General features: G+C 50.4%; 1 protein-coding gene across 6 annotated transcripts in view; it reads right to left on the bottom strand.

The window, feature by feature from the left end:
• Positions 1-18,257, bottom strand: part of CHD6 (chromodomain helicase DNA binding protein 6) — a 209,531-nt gene that overhangs the window by 181,690 nt on the left and 9,584 nt on the right. The window contains exon 2 of one of the 6 annotated variants that reach the window (XM_030533539.1): positions 3,642-3,730. The exons of 4 other annotated variants lie outside the window; for them this stretch is intronic. Coding sequence is in view for 1 of the 2 variants with exons in the window: in XM_030533535.1 (XP_030389395.1) it covers positions 6,577-6,616 (40 nt within the window). In the remaining variant the exon portion in view is untranslated. Of the gene's footprint in view, positions 1-3,641; positions 3,731-6,576; positions 6,689-18,257 lie in introns of all 6 variants that reach the window. One more of the 6 variants, XM_030533535.1, reaches the window with a different exon arrangement.

The following is an 18,257-nucleotide window of genomic DNA, read 5'->3' on the forward strand; positions in this document are numbered from 1 at the left end:
TATGCTATAAAAGTTCCACAGCCTACCTGTGCCACAACAACTATTTTTCAGCATATCCAGTACATTAAAAGCCAGAGCCAGCATTAGAGGGCAACAAGCAGGCAACTGCCTGGGGCCGCACGAAGCTAAGTTGCTTTGGCTTCAGCCCCAGGCAGCAGGGCTTGGGCTTCAGCTTTCTGCAAGTCTAATGCTGGCCCTGCTCTCTGGTTTATTTTGGTAGATCCCCTGAAATCTGCTTGCAGCCTATATGGGGACCCTGAGCCCTTGGTTGAGAGCTGCTGATTAAAAAGACTGGGACTGTTCAGTTTAGAAGAGAGACAACTAAGGTGGGGTATGATAGAGTTCTATAAAATTAAGAATGGTGTGGCATAAAAAAAAAAAAAAAAAAGTGTTATTTACCCCTTCATAGAACACAAGAACCACAGGTTATCCAATGAAATTAACAGGCAGCACATTTAAAATATAAGGAAACACTTTGTCACACAACACTGTCAACCTGTGGACCTCACTGCCATGAGATGTTATGCAGGCCAGAAGTAAAACTGTGTTAAAAAAAAAAATTAGGTAAGTTCACAGGATAGGTTCATCAATAGTTACTAACCAAGATGGTCGGGCACGCAACCCCATGCTCTGGGTGTCCCTAAACTTCAGACAGCCAGAAACTGGGACTGGACAACATGGGACAAATCACTCGAGAAACTGCCCTGTTCTATTCATTCCCTCTGAAGCATCTGGAACTGGTCACTGCCAGAAGACAGGATACTGGCTAGATGGACCATTGGTATGACCCAGTATGGCCATTCTTATGTTCTTAGAATACGAGGGTTGGAAGAGACCTCAGGAGGTCATCTAGTCCAACTCCCTGCTCTAAGCAGGACCAATCCCCAACTAAATCATCCCAGCCACGGCTTTGTCAAGCTTGACCTTAAAAACCTCTAAGAATTGCATCACCTCCCTAGGTAACCCATTCCAGTGCTTCACCACCCTCCTAGGAAAAAAGTTTTTCCTAATATCCAACCTGCACTGCAACTTGAGACAATTACTCCATGTTCTGTCATCTGCTACCACTGAGAACAATCTAGATCCATCCTCTTTGGAACCCCCTTTCAGGTAGTTGAAAGCAGCTATCAAATCCCCCCCTCCTTCTTCTCTTCTACAGACTAAATAACCTCCACTTCCTTCAGCCTCTTCTCATAAGTTATGTGCTCCAGCCCCCTAATCATTTTTTATTCCCTCTGGACTCTTTCCAATTTTTCCACATCCTTCTTATGCTGTGGGGCCCAAAACTGGACATAGTACTCCAAATGAGGCCTTACCAATGCCGAATGGAGGGGAATGATCACGTTCCTCGATCTGCTGGCAAGGTTCCTACTTATATAGCCCAAAATGCAGCTAGCCTTCTTGGCAACAAGGGCACACTGTTGACTCATATCCAGCTTCTCATCCACTGTAACCCCTAGGTCCTTTTCTGTAGAAACTACTGCCTAGCCACTCGGTCCCTAGTCTGTAGCAATGCATGGGATTCTTCCATCTTAAGTGCAGGACTCACACTTGTCCTTGTTGAACCTCATCAGATTTCTTTTGGTCCAATCCTCTAATTTGTCAAGGTCCCTCTGTATCCTATCCCTACCTTCCAGCGTATCTACCACACCTCCCAGTTTAGTGTCATCTGCAGACTTGCTGAGGATGCAATCCATGCCATCCTCCAGATCATTAATGAAGATATTGAACAAAAACGGTCCCAGGACCAAGCCTTGGGGCATTCCATTTGATACCAGCTGCCAACTAGACATGGAGCCATTGATCACTACCTGTTGCGCCCAATGATCTAGCCAGCTTTCTATCCACCTTATAGTCCATTCATCCAGCCCATACGCCTTTAACTTGCTGGCAAGAATACTGTGGGAGACCATATCAAAAGCTTTGCTGAAGTCAAGGAACAACACATCCATTCCTTTTCCCTCACCCACAGAGCCAGTTATCTCATCATAGAAGGCAATTAGGTTAATCAGGCATGACTTGCCCTTGGTGAATCCATGCTGACTGTTCCTGATCACTTTCCCCTCCTCTAAAGTGCGTCCGAATTGATTCCTCGAGGACCTGCTCCATGATTTTTCCAGGGACTGAGGTGAGGCTGACTGGCCTGTAGTTCCCAGATCCTCCTCCTTCCCTTTTTTTAAAGATGGACACTACCTTAGCCTTTTTCCAATAATCCAGGACCTCTCCCGATCATCATGAGTTTTCAAAGATAATGGCCAATGGCTCTGCAATCACATCCGCCAACTCCTTTAGCACCCTCGGATGCAGTGCATCCAGCCCCACGGACTTGTCCCATCCAGCTTTTCTAAATAGTCCTGCACCACTTCTTTCTCCACAGAGGGCTCTTCACCTCCTCCCCATACTGTGATGCCCAGTGCAGTAGTCTGGAACTGACTTTGTTCGTGAAGACAGAGGCAGAAAAAGCATTGAGTACATAGCTTTTTCCACATTCTCTGTCACTACGTTGCCTCCCCCATTCAGTAAGGGGCCCATACTTTCCTTGATCTTCTTGTTGCTAACATACCTGAAGAAACCCTTCTTCTTACTCTTAACATCCCTTGCTAGCTGCAACTCCAAGTGTTATTTGGCCTTCCTGATTTCACTCCTGCATGGCTGAGAAATATTTTTATACTCCTCCCTGGTCATTTGTCCAATCTTCCACTTCTTGTAGGCTTCTTTTTGTGTTTTAAGATCAGCAAGGATTTTACTGTTAAGCCAAGCTGGTCGCCTGCCATATTTACTATTCTTTCTACACTATTCTTTCTTCTGGCCTTAGAATCTATGAATCTTGCATGCCTGGCAAGTTGCCCCTGGCCTACCATCTCCCAGCTACATATTTTCACTGCTGTCCCTTTAAAGGCTTTCTGACCCAGATGCTATAACCAGGAGCAGGTGCAGCAGTGGACTCTATAGCACTGGCCACAGCACAGAGTCTAGAAGGAAAGTTTTAGTCTCAGTCTCTGCTCAAACAGCAGGTTTCATTTCCTGAAGGGAAATCACACAGCATCACTGGAGGAAAGCCAGAGATTTAGAGAAGGCATCCTGCTCTAGGGTGACCAGATAGCTAATGTGAAAAATCGGGATGGGGTGTGTGTGTGTCGGGGGGGGGGGATAATAGGACCCTATATAAGAAAGAGACCCCAAAAGTGGGGACTGTCCCTATAAAATCAGCACATCTGGTCACCCTACCCTACATGCAGTCTTGCAGAAATGTAAGCATATTGTACACACAGCTCCTACATGCTACGTTTGGGTCTGGAAATCAATGTGGAGAGAACCTCACTTGGCACATTCCAAGCAGGGAGCTCAAAACCAAGAGCAGTTCATGCACAATACTGGCCAATCCCATTCCTGCTGCAATAAATTAATCTTTTTTGCATTTTTTTTTAATAGGGGAACCTCATATGGAAAAGCATAAGCACCCCTGGAATAAAACAATTGTATCCACTTTATTATGTGCTGTATTAAACTGCAACATCGTCAGCTAACTTTCTATTTAATCTCTCTTTTTAATCTGTAACCTATCATCTCTTGCATTTGTTTAGCTCTTCCATTTCCCTAACCATTGTGCTAAGGGCGTGCATTCTCACTGCTCTACCCACCTTCAACTTTCTGGCTGCTTTGGAAGTGCTGGAGTCCTGGTCCCCAGCGAAGAGCTCCATGGCCTATCTCTCAGAGCTTCCCGGAGCAGCTGCAGAGTGAAACAGACCAGGCGGTAATAACTGACAAGACTCCAGTAAGTCTTTATCCTGCAGCTGCTTGGCCAAGCTCTGAGCAGCAGCAGCATAGGTACTGGGGTGAGCTGTGTGTAGACTCATGTAGAGAGCCTGCCTCAGCTACATTCCATTCAGAACGGGAAGGGTTTTATTCACACCATGAAGGCTACAAGCTTTTTAAAACAGCTTACTGCCTGCAGTAGTTGATAGCATGTGACCAAGAACGCTCCTTATTCAGCATGCAGGAGGGGGCAGAATGGGTTCAAGCCTTAAGCTGAGCACCCTCATTAGTTAATGTAGGATCCCACACTGCCATTTTGTGCTCTTTGGGAAATACAGCTGGCTTGTTTTTTTCAAGGGGAAAAAGAAAATTGTCTGGCGAAATGAAACTACAGCTAGCAAACCCAATGGGTCAATGCAAGTGACTAAGAAAAATGAAGAGCCCCAACTGTAGCTCTGCAGACATGGCTGAGGGCCCTAACTTCAAAGCGTATGCCAATTTCTGTCTCAGAGATCAGGGTGAGCCCTAAAATGGAACAGATCTCTCATTGTGGGATTCCTAAACTTTCCTCTGCAGCATCTGGCACTGGGCCACTGTCAGACACAGGACACTGGCTAGACCAGTGTATCTCAAACTTTTGTACTGATGACCCCTTTAACAAGGCACGCCTCTGAGTGCGACTCCTCCTTATCGATTAAAAAACACTTTTTTTACATATTTAACACATTAATGCTGGAAGAAAAGCAGGGTTTGGGATGGAGGCTGACAGCTCATGACCCCCCATGTAATAACCTCATGACCCCAAGGGGTCCTGACCCCCAGTTTGAGAACCCCTGGGGTAGACGGACCTGGGTCTGTCCCAGTCTGTCTACTGCTATGTTCCCAAGACATCACAGCTAGACGGGTAGGAGGTCCTCCCCTGTCCAGACACAGGAGTAGAGTTGATACACTAATGCTGGCAACACCACAGCAGCTTCAGAGTGCCACTAAAGATCATACGGCATTTCTTCCCGACAAAGGGTGCTAAACAAAGTCCCACTGAGTCATGACACTGTGCACCCTCTCCCCCTCCAAAGTGCCTCCTGCAGCTTCCACCCCAGATAAGTGATTTTGTAAAAGCATAGCAACATAGATGTGCACAGCACTTCAGAGACACTCAGCAGATCTAGTTCAAACCCCAAAGAGGGGGTTAGACTCCATGGACAAGATAGACAGACAAAGAAGGGACAAGGACTGTATAAAAAAAGGTCATGAGGGTCCTGATTTTGAAAGAAACAAGCTGTCTCTTGGCTCGCACTCCAGAAAGAGCTGCAGTTTAAGAGTGAAGTCTCATTTCATACCTGGATTACTTGTGTGAAATGAAGAGTTTATTTTGTAGCAACAGACCCTCCACACAACAGAGTACTGTGAGCAATGTCCACACAGGAGAGACCCAGCACTGAAACAGTCAAGGGAGCTGCAGGTCAGAATGGAGGTGGCCTGGCAGAGTAGTGTGCTGCAACTAGTCTAAGACGCTTGGGATGCTGAAAGCATCCTGCTCTGCCCGGTGTACAATCTGTAATTGTGCTTATGGCCCCTGCGAATGCAGGCCAGGAGCTGCAAAGGACAATTTAAGCCTCTGGCCTGTTTCTAGACAGCAGGAGCCCAAGGGACTGAGGGGCTGAGTCTGCATCGAGTACCCACAGGCTCTGATCAGTCCACATATACACAGGAGGGAGAAATCAACCTCAGATAGGAGCCTCTTCAAGCAGCGCATACTCCTCAGGCCACTGCCAGGTTCTGCAGCCGGCTCCCTGGGCTGGGGGAGCAGGGAAAGAGTCCCTTCCCCCAGAGCTCCGAACCACTCCCTTCCTGTTTAATCACTCACCTTGCTGCTCTTCAGCCTGGTCAGCTCCTAGCCTGGCCCTCCCTGTAGGACATTAATCCCTTCCTTTCTTCCCCCCCTAGTGAGGTATGTGGGTCCCCCCAAGTGAACACGCATCATTTCTAACCCTGGCACTTAAAGAGATAGCAGATCTTAAACCAAACCAAACCAAACCCCATATAGCTCCGGCCATCCCCACCCCAGCGGCAGTGGTGCTATCTCCCCCAGTCATAGCAAAGCTCAGTACCATGCCCATTGTGAGACAGCACGGGACCTGGGCTGTCAGTGGTGCATAACCAGAACACCAACCCTGAGAACAAACAAACATGGAGTGCAGGCTGACCTATGCTGTCACCACCTTGGTTGTGGATGGTCACATGATGAATGTTTCAGGACTTCTACACAAGGGACATGTTCACATCAGTGTCTTTGCTGGGCCCCTCTCCATCCCAGCAGCATCCCAGAAACTGCCAGAGCTGTTACACTAGGCCATGGCAGAGAAACAGCACCTCTTATCTCCACTCTGACCAGGAACACAGGACTGGCACCCTCAGGACGTCCCATTATATGGGCTGGGAAACCTGATCCAACCAGATTCTTCAGTGCCCATTGTATAGCATCCCAAAGCATGCCAGGACCCTCACCCCAATCTAAAGAGACAACAGGGGACTGGACCCATAAAAAGCAAGTGAATACAGGAGATAAGTGTAATTGGAAGTGAGGTGAGGGACAAAGCATCTCAGTTGTGGTCTGCTTCAAGGATGGGTCCAGCGCAGGAATAGCAGAGAGTGCAGCTAAGGATCAGTAATGTCAGTGGGGCCCAGCTCTGGGACATCCGGAGCTACAGGTCAGAGTTTGTGGGGGGAGAAGAGATCAGCAGAGCCTTATGCTGGATCTCATGTGAGAGAATGGTGTATGTGTAGGGAAACAGAGATTACTAGACCGATAATACCTACCCATCTGGAGGGATGCTCCCACTGCCATCGACTGCTCCATGCCATGGCAGCTGTTCTGTCAGAGATGTCAGTTAGAAAGGCTAACTGCAACCAAACACAATGGGGCTGGGCCCTAGGCACAAATACAACATAGATAAAGAACTGCCATCTGTACCTAACACACATGCCTGGCAAGGCTGTCAGCAAGAGCTGCTGGCACAGACCAGGTGTTAGCGGACATGCAATGGGCCCTGGTTACCTCCCTTGTCAGTCTGCTTGGCTTCTCCAAGACCCTCTTTGATTCACTGAACAACAAAAGGAAAGGCCCACACAGCCTCCTGGGCTGTTTTGTTCCTGCTACCTTATCAGCTCTTGTTCCCAGGCAGGGCTGCTCAGCTGGACACGTCTCAGCCAGCAAAGCCACTGGAGCTTGAAGCCAGGGTACCTCTGGCGCAATCCAGTGGGAGGAACTCAAAAAAACTACATTCCTGTGGTTTGAGTGGTGAGAGGGACTCTGCTAAGGAAGATGCATTAGAGGAGATAGCTCAGTGTCTGTAAATAGCAATGGGGCACAGCTAAGATGGATGGCTATTTCCCTCCCTCACCCCTCCCCATCTAACCAATGCAGCACATCAGCATGCTGCTCCAGGAGGGCAGCAGGGCCCAGCAAAGCCTCTCCTTAAGGGGATGCAATGCCCCTCACAGCCGTTACATTACTGCAGGGTTTCTCAAATTTCATTGCACCACGATCCCCTTCTGACAACAAAAACTACTACATGACCCCAGGAGGTGGGACTGAGCTTGCTCAAGCACTGCTGTCCAAGTGGGAGGGGCCAAAGCCTGAGCCCTGCTGCCCCAGAAGAAGGGGGAAGAGAAGGGGCAAAGCCGAAACCCAAGGGCTGAAGCCCCAGGCAGGAGGTCTGTAACCTGAGCCCCACTGCCCAGGACTGAAGCCATTAGGCTTTGGCCCCACGCAGTTGGCTCAGGCTTCAGCGCTGGACAGTGGGGCTTGGGCTTTGGCCCCAGGTCCCAACAAGTCTAAGCCAGCCCCAGTGATCCTATCAAAACAGGATCACAACCCATTTTGGGGTCCCGACCCCCAGTTTGAGAACCACTGCACTACTGCATATTTGCTGTTCTACAGGCTGCTGTATTATGGGGGCTCCCTCCTCCCAGGCACCTGGCAGAGGCATCTGTTCACCATTAGGAGTTATTCCGTTTGCAGGCTGTCCATTTATGCATCCCTGGCAGCAGCAGAACCCGCCTCTCCCCACAGTTTCTTTCTGCAGCAGAATTTGTTTATGTATCTGCAGCTGCTCAGTGCATTCACTGTGGAAATCCATGCTAAAACTCCAGCCTTGTGCAGCAGAGAAGTAGCCCCACTGCATTCCCATTGCACTGCCTGAGGAATCAAAGGAGGCCCATACCCCCTGGAAATGGTCAATCTGGAGCAAAGACTTGAATTCCCATCCCAGAGCTCTGCAGTCCCCTCCTCCAGACCCTGCTTCATTCCTATATTTGGGTGCAGAAGGGGATGGGATTATTTGGGTGCAATTTTTCCAAGTGAAATATATAATCCAGCGGTTCAGTGAAAGGAAGGGGCAGCATTGCTAGGCAGAGGGCTGAGAGCCTGTAACCTCACTACAAGGTCAAGGCAGAAGAATTTCCCTCTCCAATGAGCAGGATGTGGAGATAGAACCTCTTGGGGGCAGATGTACACACACACACACACACACCAGCCAGGTCCCCTCCACATCCCCAATTCCTGGGAGCTGTAGGCCTGTACTTTAGCTTCTCAGTGAGCCGAGCACTCTTCTTTTCATTGTCGGCCTCTTCATCCCAGCAGCTGCTCTAACAGTGCGTATTCTCTGCTTCCTGGATCAATGCCACCAGCAGAAACCTGGTAGGAATAAGTCCACTGGCCCAGCCAATATTATACCAGGGATGGGAGTGAGGAACTGCAGCATGTGTTCTGAGCAACCCAATTGACTGGCAAAGGAGGAGTCCAAGTTCAGAAGCAGAGGGATCCCTTTGCTGGGGAGCAAATGCCCCGCAGAGCTCCATGAGCACAGCCTGGGCCAGGCTCCCTCAGAGTGCTGTGCAAACGCACAGAAATGGAGAAATGACATTTAATGCTTCAGGGTTGCTGTCATCTCCTAAAATATTCTGATCTTAAATCTGGAGATACTTCACAGCACTGCCTGCGGCTGAGCATTCAGACTTGGCATTCTAGGTCGTTTGAGAAAAACAGGATCCTGGCTACACCATGCACTGTCCCCTGCTGGCCAATCCACACAGCAACACTGACATCATCCCTGGGACCCAGCTCTCGACCAGCATCTGCTGGGAAAGGAAGCAGCAGCATGGCATAATGCAGATGAGAAACAGTATTCACAACAGATAGGCAAGAAATAACCACACATTCCCCTCTCAATTTGGTGACTGCAAACCCTGTAGAACACAGGACATTTGACACCTTACAAAACACAAACCTTCCTGGTAACCCTCCTCACCTCACAGTGAACACTGCAATGAGCCAGGAGTCTGAGCAGGACATCTCAGCTCAAGGGAAAGGAAAACCACCAAACAAGGAGGGGGGTTAGACCTATGTCTTCACACGATAAGGCACGCAGCAATGAATACCAAGCCTACTGGATAATCTGACAGTTGGAGAAGGGACATAAATAGTGTACCTCACCCTGGGAACAGGTAAGAAAGCTGATCTCTAGACATGCTGTAAATTAAAGTTCTATTATTTGGATAAGAAGCTACTCAAATGAAAGCAAACATTGTGCTGCAACAGCCCTGAAAATCTTCATCCTCCCATTGTTCACCTCTTGGGCCCTGCGTTGCTGCACTTCCCAGGCTGAGGGGACCTCATGGCAGCTCCCAGGGCAGGGATGGACACCACTGCTAGTCACCAGACTGAGAGGTGGAAATGACAGCAGGGTTTTGGAAGGAATCACTGCTCTTCTCCTGTTGCAGTGAGCCTTCAGCCATGGTAACACTGCACCAACCCAAACACTGCCCCCTCCAACACACACACTGCCTGTATCCTAGCTTAGTGCCAGCTATGTCTCTCTTCCCTCGCCCATCCTCAGCATCTCCTACTCAGCTGCCCTTGCGGTGAGGAGCAGCCATGTATGTCACAGGTTTCTCCTTCAACCTAACCTAACTCTAGTGTTTTTAAATCAGCTGGCCAAGAATCAGGCTCCAGACAATGGCTTGTGGGTCCCAGGCAGTTTAATCCGGTGTGGATTTTAATCCTCAACAGCAGCAAGAGAAAACTGAAAAAGCAGCTCTATGCAGCCCAGCAGCTGTGCTGACAGTAAAAGGGAACTGGCAGGTGAGAGACAGCCAACCGCAGCCCCTGCCCTGCAGCTGGGGCACTGCAGCTTTGAGCCACCTATTCCAAGCAGGCCTGGATGGCACAGTGGCAAGAACGCCAGCAGGCAGGCTCCAGCAGCAAGTGATGGCAGACATCCCTGAACCTCAGAGGAGGCTTGACCCAGAAGTCCACAGGCCACCATCTCAGTCCTTCTACCTGAGAACTGCCTAGCATATGGCAGTTTCTTTGCTTCCCTTCTGACTTCTCACAATCAGCAGCTACAGGATCATGAAATTATGGTTGTCTGAAATCACCATTCCGTGCATGCTCATAAGAATGCCCACCTTCTCCCAACGCAGAGTTACAGCAGGTGGGCCTGCACCCAAATCTCTCCATGATGGTACCAATTAAATGAAGTCCCAGAGGCGCAATCTAGCACCCAAATGTCAGGAGATGCCACAAACTCATTTTCTGTTGCAGCATTAGCACAGCCATGTTGCACAGATGTAGCATTTTCTCTGACTGCTCTCCTCCCTAAGTATGAATGCATTCCATTGTGGGAGTTCATCTATGTCACCATGTAGACAAGCGGAGTGAACCCTTCATGTTCTAAGCAACAAATTCTGATATGCTCTGTTTCTGAACAATGTTACATTGAAGGTAGTCCATGAAAAGTTGGCAGAAAACACCCAGGGGAGGTGTGCCTCTCCTCCAGCACAACAGGCAGGGAGGAGTCTAAGCATGTGTAACTGGTGACAGGGGTGGGGGAAAATGGCTGTTAAATCTGCTCCTCCCTCTCTGGGAGCCAACCCAGTCCTCTGCAGCAAGGTGGGAGGAGCCATCAATCCCACATCTTACTCTCCTTGAAACCCTGAATTTTCCACTGAGCAAGTCCTCTAGGAGCCAGGGGTTCTCAAACCGGGGGTCATGAGCCCTCAGAGGGTCATAAGCTATCAGCCCCATGGGGCCGACAGGCTGGAGCCTGGCCATGCATGCGGTTGACGGGCCCAAGCCCCTATTAAAATTAAATTAAATTACTCCTCCCTGTAAGGAGGCGCCCTGGCTCCCCGCCGCGCCTGAGGGACGAACCAGAGCAGATGCCTCAGTGGGCGGAGTCAGCACTGCCTGTCCCTGCCCCCCGGAAGTCAAGGGGCAGGACAGGAAGTATAAAAGCCCGGCCCCAGCGCTCAGTTGGAGGCAGGCTGCCGGAGAGGACAGATGCTGGTGCACGGGCTCCCGCCGGGCCCAGCCTGCCCCGCGCCCACTATCCAGAGGAGCACTGGCCGGACCTGCCCCGCGCCCACTATCCAGAGGAGCACTGGCCGGACCTGCCCCGCGCCCACTATCCAGAGGAGCGCTGGCCGGACCTGCCTCAGACCCGGTACCCGGAGGAACGTCGGCCTGACCTGCCGTGTGCCCGATACCCCGAGGAGTGGCCTGAGCTTCCCCACGACCGGTACCCGGAGGAGCCCATGGTCTGGGACCCCCCAGACGATGCTGGCAAGGACCAGGTATCCAGAGAGGGGGAGGTCGGAAGTGGCCCGGGGGTAGCCGACCCTGGTTTGGCTCCTGAAGAGCCTGAACCCATGTCAGTGTGTTGCGGCCAGGATCCCCACTGACCGCAGCGGGTCTTGACCGCTGCTAGGGCCCCGGGCTGGAACGCAGTGGAGTGGGAGGGCCTGTGTACCCCCTGCCACCCATAACTGGGTGGCAGACTCCCCCTCTTCCCGCCTATTGCCACTGCTCTGCCCTGATCCAGAGGGCCAGAGCTACTTAGACTTGTGTTTGGTGCCCCGCCCGAACCAAGGGCTGGGCCCCTTTGACTCTGCCACTGCTCTGCCCTGATCCAGAGGGCCAGAGCTAACTAGAACTTTTACTGCCCCGCCCTGCCAAGGGCCTGGGCTCATAATGTGTTTGCTCAGCCCCTGCTAGAGGCCTGAGCTTGAACTGCTACTGCCCCGCCCTGCCCAAGGGCTGGGGCTTATTTACTTTGAGAGCCCCGACCCCGGCCAGAGGGCCGGGGCTCTACCTTGTTTGCAGACACTGTACCCCCCTCAGCACCTGCAGAGGGGGCTAAGCCTACCCGGACTGCGGCGTGCTAGGAGGCACCCTGGCTCCCCGCCGTGCCTGAGAGGGACGAGCCCCGACGCGACCAGCTTACACTCCCCCTATTTTTAATTTTAAAGGAGGGGGGATCCTTGCTGCATGAAAGGGGCCACCCATACAGAAAGTTTGAGAATCACTGAGCTAGATAAAACACTCGATAGTGCACATTGCTCCCAGACAGAGGGCAGTGCTCAGAGACAGGCCACTGACGGAGACATCTCAGACCTGCAGGGTTATAGGTAGGGCCAGCTCTACTATTTTTGCCGTCCCAAGCAAAAATGCTGCTCAGACTGTGCTGCCCCAAGAATGAATGGAATGCCACCCCAGGCATGTGCTTCCTCCGTTGGTGCCTGGAGCCGGCCCTGGTTACAGGCTGCTGCCCCCCAATCCACACTGCCTATAAGTGGGAGGGAAGGCCACAGCTGCACTCAGGGTGAACCTTGCAGAGCTTTCCTTGGGGGAGCAGAAGAGAAACGCATGCACCCTCTGCAGACAGTAAGTCCACATTTCTGGATATGGGTGATTTTAGCATCTCGTTTCCTACTTTTTTTTTTTTTAAATTGAAGCTGACTCTTGCAAAGATAGAAACTTCCTGCATGCAGTGGGAGGGCAGAACATCTTGGGAACACCCACTTCTGTGACCATGCCATTAACACATGGCCTGGCACAGCATTTATAGGACCACACAGGACCTCCATGAAGGCAGCAGGGCTGTGAAATGTGCTAGGAGATGGTGGAAGTGAAACTGGAGCTCCTCAGATAGGGAGCTAGAGAATGACCAGCTCACCTGCCAGGATAAGACAGCCAAAGACAAGCCTGGACCCTATTTTCCACCTTCTCCTCATTGTCCTGGGAATCCACACCCCAACCAGCTGCTTTGAACACCTGGGGCTTGTGTCCCAGAGAGCCCAGAGGCCTCCCAATACCAGCAGGGGGCAGGTGCTCCAGACATGGAGAAGGAAGAGCCCTTCCAAGCTAAGTTCCCTGTAAGTTGCGCAGCCACAAGGCAGACAGGAGAGGGAAGCCCCTGCCCCGACCCTGCCAGATTTGCCACGGCCAGGGAGAGGCACCATGAGCTGCTGCGGTAAGAGGGGGCTGAGGGGTGGGTGGGGAGTCCTCTCTCTCCACCACAGCTCTGGTGCAGCCTGCACCCCACACACCTCATCCCCAGAGCCTGCACCCCAACCCTCTGCCCCAGCCCTGAGCTCGCTCCTGCACCCTGAACCTCTCATCCCTGGCCCCACCCAAGAGCTTTCACTTATAGCTACAGCCCTCCTCCCCCCCACACCCCAACCCTCTGCCCCAGCCCTGAGCTGCACCCCACACCCCAAACCCCTCATACCCACCCCAGCCAGAGCCCTCATCCTCCCACACCCCAACCCTCTGTCCTAGCTCTGAGCCCCCTCCCACACTCCGAACCCCTTGGCCCCACCCCCACCACACATCACCTCCATATTGATGCACATAATTTTTTACATACATGTGCGGAATAAATTTTGTTAAGAGGGAACACTGCTCCCAGGCTCAGGGGCTTCTGAGCCAGAAGCCAGATTCAGCATGGGCACTAATGCTCTCATAAAGCACAAAGGGTTGGGAGGGGCTAGGTTAGGAAGCAGACTCAAGGCAAGCTTTGTAAGGTGACAGCATTCTTGCCAGGATACCCATGCATGCACACACATGCAGTTTCCCACAAAGCACAACTTCCTAGCTTTGAAGTGCCTTTCCATTCTGAGGAGTCTGTAAAAACAACACACTTTACTGCACAGATCTGCTGCCTGGGTATACACTGGGGCAGAGCTACAATGCTGGCTACCCAATAAATAATTTTATGCTGCTTTTAACTGCAGTCATCCCTGCAGCATCAACTGCTCTAGAGACTTTCCAGCTCATGCATTGTGGGAAATGTTAAATGAACTCCAACCTCTAGGCCACCAGCACAACCCCACTGAAGGCCTTGCTCAGGTGTCACCAACAGCGTCATTCCGCTCAGAGAACCTTTATTACTGGCGATTGGTGCAAAAGCAGGACAGTACTCAGCTTGGACCGCAGACCCTCTGTAGAGTTTACAGATCTTGCAGGTAAAACCCCTTCTGTACACCCAGTAAATTTGACTGGGAGCCATAAAGAACGTGTAGCCCCACAGTGCCATGTTGTCACTTTTCAGAACAGAACCACAAGGTAACATCTATACTGCAATAAGACCCACAACACAACCTTGTCTGGCCAGGTCAGCTGACTCTGCCTTGCAGGGCTTAGGCCACGGGTCTAAAAATTGCAGTGTAGGCATTCAGATTCAGGCTGGAGCCCAGGGTCCAGTCAAAGCCAGAACATCTATACTGCAAATTTTAGTCCCATAAACCCAAACCTGAGTCATCTGACCCAGGATCTGACACCCAGTGCCACAGGTTTTTTTGTTGCAATGTAGACATACTCAAGATGGTTTACTTAGCATGTGCGGTATTACTAGTTTCAATCGACCATTACTTCAAATTACTATTACTTAAATCCATTTTCCTCACACTCCACAAAGGCTCCACACCCTATGGAGGGACAATTATAGCCATGATTCAACCTTCAGCTACTTTTGATGCAGCTTTATCACAAGAGAGTGACAACAACATTTTTTTGTTGTCTGAAAGGAAAAAGATCGTATTTCTGCTGGCCTGACACACAGCCCTGAGCCTTCACCTGAGAGCTTGGACAACAATGCTACACTCCGGCTGAAGTAGGGAGCTGACTTAGGTGTCTTGACTTCTGTTTCCACCTCCACCACGAATTCAGTATGTAGTCTTAAGTAAGTCACTTAGACCAAAGTTTCACTTGAGACACAGGCTTTCCAGAGGTGCTGAGCATCTGCAGCTCCCATGAAGGTTATTAGTCAAGGGCTCAGCACCTCTGAAAAAAATCAAGCATTACATGTCCCAAGTTGAGCACCCACAGACTGGGACACCCCAAATCACAGACCACTTTTGAAAAATGTTGGCCCTCTCCTCCCAGGTCCTGTCATCCACTCAGTACAGAGGATTTCAGATGCCAGAAAAGAGAAAATTCTCATGTGGCTGCACTCAGCATCCAGTTTCCACAATAACTGATTCAATAAAGTACCCTCTGTGCCTCAATTCCCTCATCTGTAAAATGGGGATAACAAAAATACCTTACCTCATGGGAGGTTGAGGAATTGAACTAATGTTTCTAGCATGCATTGAGATTCTTGGCTATAGACATCAGTATCCTGCCTGTCTCTAACACAGCAGCAGAGTGTAACCCCTGCTGGGAGATCTTGATAGGGATGACCTTACCCCTAACAAGTGAACCACAGAAACAGATATTTTATATTTTACTGACCAGATTCTCCTCTAGTAAATATTTACCAGGTTCCACAAGCTCATCATGGCAGACAGCCTTTAAATCGGTCTACATTAAGGCCATATAGTTGGTTTTTAGACTGTAAGCTCTGCAGGGCAGAGACCATCTTACACAGTGCCTAGCAAAATAGGAAGCCTGCTCTCCGATGTGTCACTGCAGTACAGACAGCATAGCAAGTACAAGCCTTGCTCTGCTTTTGTGGAGTGCACTACATGCCAGGGCACTCACACCAGAGACTCGCACAGTGGAACTGCAGGAGGAATTCTTTCTAAGACCACTCTCTCCATTCTCCATCCCTGTACCTCTCTGGGCTCTATGCTGCATGCTCTTAGGACACGGCAATGTACTTTGCACACACAGTATGTCGTCTGCAGAATGTGTACCGTGCATTTTGAATTGTTATTTATAAGCCATGTTAAAGCAGCCTTGAGAAGTGAGGGAACTCTATGCAAGGCTGGGTCAATGCTGCCACTGTAAACTCCTGTTCCCAGGGGCTAGATTACAGCCTGGACATTAAATTTCAGCCCTGAGCAGAATTACACGTATAAACTCACATGCAGGGATCTGGGGGGTAGAGGCAGCAGAACAAGTTATGACGATGCCAGGAATACAAGGACACCTGCCATGGCACTAGTCGCTAGCCAAATAAGGAGACAGGTGGCAGCAGCACTATGGCCCCACCCCCTCTTCATCTGCCTGCACACCTGGCTCCCAGGACAGGGAGCCCACTTCGTTCCCTCTGGAAGTGAGAAGTCTCCTGCACTCAGGGAGATACTTTATCCAACTGGGGTAGCTTTTCCCCAGGAGCCTGCTCTGGCGGTGCTCTTCATGCTTCCCCCTACTGGGGGTTTGGCTTACAGACACCACACAGCCTGATGACATTCATTACCAGGCATACTGTCCATGTGACAGCAAAGGGGCAGGCAATCACTGCAGAGACCCAGGATTTGAAACAGTCAATCTTACATAGATGTACCACAGTCTGTGTCACATTTGAGGGGCTCCCTGACTCTCCAATGCTTTTTAGCCTCCCTTGTACTAGGAAAAAAAAACAACAAACAAACCATGAGATGAAGAGAAGCTAGCACAGAAGGATTAATCCAAGATGGCAGCAGCCGCTCTGCGCCTAGAGCCTCAGCCTGCCCCTGAGGATCTATAGAAGCATGGGCAGTTGAGAACATTGAAGCAAAATCTATTGTCCCCTGGGTTTAACAAGTGCCCTTCACGGAGCAATGGTTCCCATCTCCAGCTGCAGCCATTGCAGCACCTTAGAAGTGATGTTTCCACCCCTCGGGCAATAACGTTATCCTACCATATAATCCTTCACCCTGTGGGCCTGCTAGGGACCCCGCCATATCGCTGGCAAGGTACTTCCCAGTCAAGCCCACATTTCCAGGGGCTCTGAACTGATTTTTGAAGTTACTCTTTGGGAAGACAGTTCTCACTATTCTCATCCCAAAAGCACTGGAACATCCTGGAACCACTGGGAGAGAATCCCTCCAGCCAGAAATGCTGTGAGGAAATGCTCTGTGGCAACTGTCCTCATGCCTATGTGTGTCATGTATTCTAACATGTTTTAAGAATCACTTGAGCTGGTGTCCCTTGTTACCGAACAGAGGGTACTGCTAGCAGGTTGCTGTCTGGATGGCAGGAATCCTTCATTTTGGAACTTCTCCCCACTCCCCTCATTTTCTCATCCTTCCAAGCACTCTGCAAAGCTTGTTCCGGCTGTTGAGGAAGGTGTGGGTCAGGGGTGCACATTCATGGGCAGGCTTGTGTGTATGTTTAGGTTGTAATGTGTAATGCGCAGGCTACACACCAAGAGCTCTGGATATGCACCTATCATAGCACTTCAGAACATTTCATTTATCTCTTCAAAGGTTTGAAGAGTGGTTACTGAGAACCAGCCCCTTCTTACTCTAGACCTGCCCCAATGTGCACCAGAGTCAGATGACTTTAAGTAAAGTTTTACTGCTTTTAACTCCTGTCAGACCTGCAGAGCCAACAACGCTGCTCCAGAAGAGGCAGCTGGATTCCCTGGCAACCAATTTTCTTGAAGATGCCTAAGTTCCAATTGGTAAAACCTGTACAAACCCAGGGAAGGCTAATGGGAATGTCACAAAGGCAAACTGCAGTATTTTCATTACTGGAGAAAGAGCGAGCCCAGATTGGGGAAGTATGCAGAACCGGTGGTGCGAACATATTTTCAATCATAAAACCGAACACATATGATCTGCAGCTAGCGATGAAGGGATGATAAACATGGAGCCCCAGGAGGCCATTTTTACAGAATCTCCTTTCCAACAGAACCTAGCCCACTGCAAGCCCTGAAATTCTCAACAGGAAGCATTATGCCCTCACATTCCTCTCTGCTGGAGAATTGCTGTGCCCCTCCTGGCAGCTAAGAGGTGCACAGCACATTGGCCATGCTTTGGATCCATGGGGAACCCCTCAACTCACCCCAACTTCTCACCTCTCCAATCCAAAGCGTATGTGGCAGAAACACCCACAGGTAATGCCAGTTACCATCTAGAATGCTGATCATTAGACACCTGCAGCCAGTCCACGGGCTCACAGAGGTGAATAGACAGCCATCTGACCAGCTCCTGCTAATCAGTGAAAGAGGAGTGAGCAGGCAGCACTAGTGACTGACAACCTCTATTTAGATGCTCTGTGGTTCCCATTACCATGGCATCCCCCTCCCCACAGCCCGGGGTGGAGTGGGGCAGACAAGTTATCTCCATTTTACAAATGGGGAATGACACCCAAAGAGGTACAGTGACTTGCCCAGATCTCTTTGCCTAGCATCTCAACAAGTCCTCGGCACATCCCACTCAGAGATGGGACAGGCTTAGCAGGATCGCACCAAGATGGCTTCCACAGCTCCCCTCAGGCCTCACCC

This window comes from Gopherus evgoodei, chromosome 14 (assembly GCF_007399415.2).
Source record: "Gopherus evgoodei ecotype Sinaloan lineage chromosome 14, rGopEvg1_v1.p, whole genome shotgun sequence".
NCBI lineage: Eukaryota > Metazoa > Chordata > Testudines > Testudinidae > Gopherus > Gopherus evgoodei.